This window comes from Ailuropoda melanoleuca, chromosome 15 (genome assembly GCF_002007445.2).
Source record: "Ailuropoda melanoleuca isolate Jingjing chromosome 15, ASM200744v2, whole genome shotgun sequence".
Lineage (NCBI taxonomy): Eukaryota > Metazoa > Chordata > Mammalia > Carnivora > Ursidae > Ailuropoda > Ailuropoda melanoleuca.
In genome coordinates, this window is record NC_048232.1 from 79,290,538 (window position 1) to 79,297,615 (window position 7,078).

The window sequence follows — 7,078 nt, forward strand, 5'->3', positions numbered from 1 at the left end:
AGCAGACTGGGTGGATGAGCCTTTTAGGATTGGAGACATGTCTCCCGAGCAGAGGAGCTCCGCCCTGTTCAGCTGTCAGGAACCTTGGTGTGGCCTGAGGTCAGGCTCATCGCAGGGGGTTGGGCCCCGGGGATTCAAGGGCAGGGGTGACTAGGTCACTTGCCCTGGGAGTTCCTGGAGCTTTATCTGCCCCAGGACTCGTATCTTCCCGGAGTTGGTATCCTGCGTCTTAGGTGCTTTTCGAGGCCCTCCTGGCCTGGGCGCTCTGATGGATTCAGGCCACCTTTTCCATGGCCCCTGTCCACGGTCTCGGCTCCAGCCTGCTGCCCGGATGCCACGGTCGCATGCCAACGTTTTATTCTGGGTCCTCGCCGCAGTATCACACATTCCGTCCGTGTGCTCGGCATTTGTAGGATGGAGCGTGTGTCCTGGCCTGTGTCTGTATGTTATTCCCCATGCATCTGTCCTTTCTCTGTGGCCAGAAGGTCAGTGCCTGCCACTGGCTGGCCACCTCTTTGTCTCCCCAGATGGAGTCCCCGCTGCCTCCTCAGCTTTGAACCCAGCTTTGCCGCCCAGAGCTGGTGTCCTTGGTGTGTTATTGAAGTTGCTGTAACCACGGTGACCGCCTCCCCCTGGGTCCTCTCCTCTGGGCACCCTGCAACTGTTTGCCTCTTACTACAAAGGTCTGCTGACCAGCCCACTTCCCCCACCAGACAGGTCTGTCCCGCCACCCTCCCTGATTCCCCATGCCCAGCACTGTCCCCGCCACTGAGAGGAGATCTAAGGAAGGCAGGTTCCCGTCCCTCTCTCCCTCCTGCCCCGTTTCCCTCCTGGCCTCCTCTCCCTCAGCCTCCGCCCCGCAGGGCTGTCCGCACACACAATCCCAGCCATTTCTTCGGTGGGGGCCCCTTCCCTTGCTCCAGGAGAGGAAGATCGCCAGGCAGAAGCTGTGATGTTGCGAAGTCTTTTATTAAAACCGGGTGAGTCACACCATTCGCTGAGAAAGCACACTTATGTTCCAGACCCCCGCTGCCTCTCTCGGGACGGGTGTGGCTGTCCCACTCCGCGCAGACCTCTTCCTCACTGCAGACGGATGTTGGGGGGCGGGGCAGTGATGGGTCAGAGCATCTTTATGGCGGGCCTTGGTTTACGGCTTGGATTTGGGATTAGAGGTGAGGGTGAAGGTGTGGTTGAGTTTGGAGGTTGGAGGAATTGGGTTGGAGTTTAGGAGAAAGGCAAAGCCAGTGGGACCTGAACGCCGCGGGCCACTGTGAGCCCAGGGCCGCACATCTCCGGGTTCCCGGGTTGATGACCCTCCACAAGGACCCCAGTCCCCAGGTCTGCGAAGCCACCGGAACAGCCTAGCCCAGCCCCTGCGCCTCTCCCACCCAGCTCTCATAACCAAAGCAGACACTCAGAAGCAAACACTACATGGCTACAGGAGATCCAGGCCCACCCGCCGCTAGGTCCCGGGGCCCGAGTGGGTGGGGGTGGGGGGGCATCCGGGGGCTTAGCCCTGGAACCCCAGCTCCTTGTACTTGGCAGCAATGTCATTCCGGAACAGCTCCAGGGCCTTCCTCATGGCCGCCTGGGCGTCGGCGCCGAAGTCCCCGGGATGCTTGCTCTGCAGGACCTGGATGATGGCTTCTGAGATGAACTGCAGGGGGGAGACGGGAGGGGTGCTGGTCACAGGGGCGCACGAGCCAGGAGCCAGATGGGAATCAGACCGAATCCCACCTTCTCTTTATTCCATGGCCACTTATCGAGTGCTTATTAGACACCAGGCGTGCATTCCAGGGGTCTCCGCGGATTAATTCCTTCTCTCCCTACCAGCCTGTGAGACAGGTGCCATGGGGAACCAGGCCCATCTTGGTGCAGGAGCCCAGGGCACTGCCTCCATGCTGGCAGCAGAAAGGAAGGGAAATGCTCCCATTCTGTGTTTTTACCCAGGATTTGGGGGATGGAAAATCTAGAAATTTGTGTATATTTAATTTTTGCCTTTGATGGCTCAGTGTGGTTATTGCTCTAACTAGCCTACGGTGGGGGGGGCGCTGGTGGGAGTGGGGGGCAGAACATCATTTTTCTGTGCCAAGCACAGAGCTGGTCCTCAGAGTTCTTGGTGGGTGGGAAGGAGGGAAGACGAGGAAGGGCTGAGGCCTACGGCTCTCCACCGGGACCCATCCTGTCCTGTACCAGCCTCACTGTCCCCACGAGGGCTCAGATACCCACACCGTCATTACCAGGACCATTTACAACACGGCTGTTTTAGCGACTGGAAGATCTCATGGGTGTAAAATGCTACTGGGCCCTTTTGACAGTTAGTCAAGATTTGATGCCAACCAAAACCCTGGCCCCTGGACCAAGCGGTGTCACTTTACAGAGGCCCAGACGGGAAAGTAGCCAGACTGAGGTCACATAGCAAGTGGACGGCAGAGCTGGAATTTGCAGCCAGGGGGCTGTGGACACACGGCTGCCCAAGCCAGGGACGGAGGCAGGGACTGCACCTCGGTTGGCTTTTCCCAGTTTCTCAGGGCGCCCCAAGTGCAAGGGATCACAGGCAGGTAGCGGGGGGGCACATGGTGACAGAGGCCTCAGGAGGCACACACAACAACACCCAGTAAACACAGTTCTGCCAAAAATAGGGACAGCGGGGTGCCCGCGGGGCTCAGTCCGTTGAGCGTCAGACTCTTGGTTTCAGCTCAGGTCATGATCTCAGGGTCGTGAGATCGAGCCCCACATTGGGCTCCATGCTGGGCATGGAGCCTGCTTCAGATTCTCCCTCTCCCTCTGCCCTGCCCCCATGCTCTCTCTCTCTCTCAAAAAGAAAAAAAAAAAAGGAAAAAAAAAGAAGCAGGGACAGCTCCATAAAAACCTGCCTTTGAGCAACGATCCGGACACACATTTAAGGTCACCTCTAATTCCATCAGTGTCACAAAACAAAGTGGGGGTTCGGGCTGCCGTGAAGTCAGCCCTGCCCCTGGAGAATGTGGGAGACCCAGGTTCCAGGCTCCACTCTGCCGTGACCCCCAGGGGTGACTTCACTCTAAAACAGGGGCTCAGCTGACCGCATCGCGTCCCATCACTTAGCCTTTCCTGAGTCTGGGGCACGGCCGCTAATATCCGGGAAAGTATGGCCTGGGGCAGCCAGACGATTGAGAAAAGTTGCTCTCAGCACCCAGCCCCTTTCTGTGGCCCCTCACTCCCTGGCGGGAAGCAGCAGTCTTTAGGAAGAGGACAGAAGGAGGTCCCACAGTGAGGGGAGAGCAGACATGGGGCTTCGTCTTAGATGCTGCAGGATTTATGCAGTAAATGAAACGTAGTTTAAGTAGACCTGGTTTCTAAGTCCACTTGCATACATCGTTTTCTCTTTCTGAGCCTGCTTTCTTGTCCCCCAGGAGGGGATGGCCATTCAAGGTGTATTGTGAGCCCACCACATGCCACTGGGGTTCAGAAATGGGAGAGCCAGGGTCCGCCCTTGGGGAGCTCATGTCCCAGCCAGGAGACAGCTGGGTAAAGACATAAATCCCAGTACAGCCGGGCAGGCGCCAGGACAAAGGATGAGGATAAAGCTGCCTTGCAGGGGGGTGCCGGGGGGCGCTGGTGGATGGAGCAGCTGACTGCCACAAGCAGAGGGGGTGGCTTCTAAGCGGGACCCTGGAGGATGGACAGGGGTCTGCTGCCAAGAGAAGATGGGCAGGGCAGGGGCGGCAGCATGCGCGGAATCTCAAAGGCAGGACCCACTCCTCACGTGTGTGATGCTGAGGGGGATGGGCAGCCAGGGTTGTCTACGTATGATTTGTGGGGCAGCTGGGGTGCAGGGAGGTGAGGCTGAGAGGCCGAAGACAGGGGTCGTGGTGGTTGATGGGAGACATTGTGCCACAAGGGATTAAGAGCTTGAGTTCCCGAGTACTGTAGATCAGACTGTACCTACTGGCTTATTAGCTGTGTGACCTTGGGCAAGCTACTTAACCTCTCTGAGCCTTCGGTTTCCAAATCCATAAAGTGGGTCTGAGAAGGGTACCTGCCTGGCACAGAGTGCGCTAAGTGCCTGCCCCATGTCCGTCTTCTCCTTCTTCCTTGGTAACAGAACACTAGCTGTAGTTAGAGTGGAAAGAGACTACAATTCCCAGCTTTCCATGCACATGGGTGTGGTCTTATCACTAACTTCTGGCCAGTGAGACATAAACAAAACTGTTGGATGGGATTTCTGTGACTCCTTACAAGAGAGCTTTCCTCCTCCTGTTTCCTGTTTGGAATATGGATCAGATGGCTGGAGCTCTAGCAGCCATCTTGGACCATGAGTCAAGTGTGAGGACTCATGACAACTTTGGTAGCGCAGAAAAAGCCTGCATCCCTGGTGGCTGTCCATACCAGATCTGGACTCCCCACCTCTGAACTTCCTTTGTGTCAGAGAAAAAGAAGAACTTAGGTGCAGTTCCTCACCTCGGGGAGACTGTGAGAATTCTCTGCAGCGATCTAGGCGATTGCTTACCGTGGCCCATCCTCACAGGTAGCTATGACCACGATCTTTATCCTCATCACTGCACCAGCCTGCCCNAGAATTCTCTGCAGCGATCTAGGCGAATGCTTACCGTGGCCCATCCTCACAGGTAGCTATGACCACGATCTTTATCCTCATCACTGCACCAGCCTGCCCGCTGCTCCCGTTCCCACGGGTTGCGCCTATCCCTCAGGCCCTTTATCCCCCAGATCTCAGTGCTCCCTCCCTCCACACCCCTCCTCCCACTGCTTATAAAGGCAGGACCCGCAGCTCAGGCTCTCCCCTGCCCACCCAACTTCTCAGCCCATCACAGGAGGTTCAGATCAATTCCCTTTGCCTGGGACACCAGGGCTCTCTCTTTATTCATTTGTAAAGATGCCAGAATGAGTGGCGCCAGCCTGCTGGCCACCCCACCCCATGATGGAGCCCCGGCTACCGTACTGGGGTTCCCCATGTTTCAGGGGTTAGGACTGTGGTGGGGGGCGGGGTCTGGAGGAACAGAGCCCTAGTTTGAATCCTGGAGTGTGCCATGGACAAGCTAATGCCCTCCTTGTGCCTCAGTTTACTCATCTGCCCAGTGGGTACAATAATGGTACCTTCCCCTGAGGGGAATGCAGGGGGTGCACCCAATAGCCACCCTCCCCTTCTTCCCCCGGATGACATACTGATTTGGGGGAGAAGTGGGTTTACTCTCAGTGACTCCAGGAGGAAGGCAAAGAGGGCGACAGCTCATTTTATGGTTGAGGGCACCAGGGCACAAAGAGGAACATCGTGGGCCGGGCTGGGACTCGAACCCACATCACATCCCTCGGAGACCTGTCCTCCCGCCCTCCCACCTGCCCCTGCCCTGCCCCCCACCTCCAGGTACTTGACGGGGATCTTGTGCTTGGTGGCATGTGACTGAGCCAGGGGCTTCAGCTCCGCCTCGTGCTGCCCCTTCTTCTTGAGGATGCCCCCCAGGGCAGTGAACACCGTGTTGCCATGCTTCTTCAGGTCCTCAGAACCCTTCATCTCATCCTCTGACTTCAGGTGCTTGAACTTGTCGAACTTCTCCAGGGTCTCGGGGTGGCCCTTGAAGAGCCTGTGGGTACAAGGAGGGCAGGCATCAGACGCAGGAGCGCGCAGTGGGGTCTGGAGGTGGCCAGGCACGAGTTCCAGGCTGGGCTTCCTCCCTACTTGCCAGCTGTGTGGCTTTGGGCAAGTCACTCTACCTCTCTGTTTCGCTTCCTCATCCAAGCAGAGGGGATAACCAGTCCCTACCCATAGCAGCAGCGCGGCGACTAAACGAGAGCGCACACGCTGCGCGTGTGCAGGGTGCCGTGTGAAGTCTCACCTTTATGATTATTTTTCATCCTCACGACCTGCCTCTTCAGCATTGCTGCTGTGAGAGGCAGGAGGGAAGCATGTGTCTGCACTGGTCCCTGGCTTCACCCCCATTTTCTCTAAGTTGTTCGGAGAGTAGGGGACTAACTGGAATCGGGTAGAGGAGGGGGAGGTGGGGGCACCGGGGCCCGAGGACCCTGGGTTTGTTGAGTACCTCCTATGTGCCAGGCTCTGTGCCAGGCTCTGCACCTGCACCCCCTTTGGGGTCCCACTATTCCCACTTTACAGTTGAGGGAACAGAGGCTCAGAGGTGGGAAGGCGTAACTTGACGTTACAGGGCTGCTGTGCGGAAGGGCCAACCCAAAACAGGTCTGAGTGACTCAAAAAACAGACCAGGCAGGGGACCATCTCTGCAGCTTCCTGCCTAGGGATCATCCTTCGGTTGCTTGAATACTGCCAGCTATCGGAGGCTCACTACTACCTGTGAGGGCCACTCGGCTCCAGATGGGCTCTCGGGCTCAGAAAGCTCTGGCTTGTTTTGCTCAGACACCCTGTCCCTCCTAGGCTCCTCACAGTATGGGTGGTGAGGCCCGGGGGGAGCCACGTGCCAAAGACCGGGTCCCTGCTCCTGCCAGGGAGCCAGGGAGCTGACTGCAGAGGGGCTCTGCCCGTGAACCCAAGTAGCGCACGTACCCTCAGACCTCAGCATTTCCTGCTGTGGAAAGGTAGATGTTACTAAAGGGATCTTACCTGCAGCCCAGATGGCCGTGGTTCTCCCCATTTCACCTGTGGGTGAACGGACCACAGCGGTAAGTGACGTGCCCAGGGTCACAGGGCTGGCCGGTGGCAAAGCCCACTGCAGAGACTGGATGGTTCTAGAGCTCATGCTCTCTGTCTTGTGTCACGCCCTGAAATGTTTGCAGGAGTGACCCTGTGTGCCCAGGCTTTCCCTCCTCCTGTCTAATGGCTTCAGGTCCTTGGAAAGTCCCTCTTGCCTACCTTCCTGGCTCTGCCACAGCCTCCAGCCCTGCTGGGGACACACTCCAGTTTGTGGAAGCATCTCACAGCACACACCCATATTCACGTGCATGCACACCCAGGTACACACAAGCGTGCACCGGCTCGCACCGACAGGGAGCTCTCTCTTCTCCCAGGAACGAACCCCTCCTGTTTCCCTAGAATACCCAGGGCTGTCCACGCCCTGCCCAATGTCACCACCTCACCAACCCCCTCCCTGGACCCTGCCAAGCCCTG

At 57.6% G+C, this 7,078-nt stretch overlaps 1 protein-coding gene across 1 annotated transcript in view; it reads right to left on the reverse strand.

The window, feature by feature from the left end:
• Positions 1-948: 948 nt before the first annotated feature.
• Positions 949-7,078, reverse strand: part of MB (myoglobin) — a 10,043-nt gene continuing 3,913 nt past the window's right edge. The window contains exons 2-3 of the mRNA XM_002925573.4: positions 5,360-5,582; positions 949-1,657 (exon numbers count right to left, since the gene is read on the reverse strand). Of these exons, the coding sequence (XP_002925619.1) occupies positions 1,511-1,657; positions 5,360-5,582 (370 nt within the window). The 3' untranslated portion in view covers positions 949-1,510. The remainder of the gene's footprint in view (positions 1,658-5,359; positions 5,583-7,078) is intronic.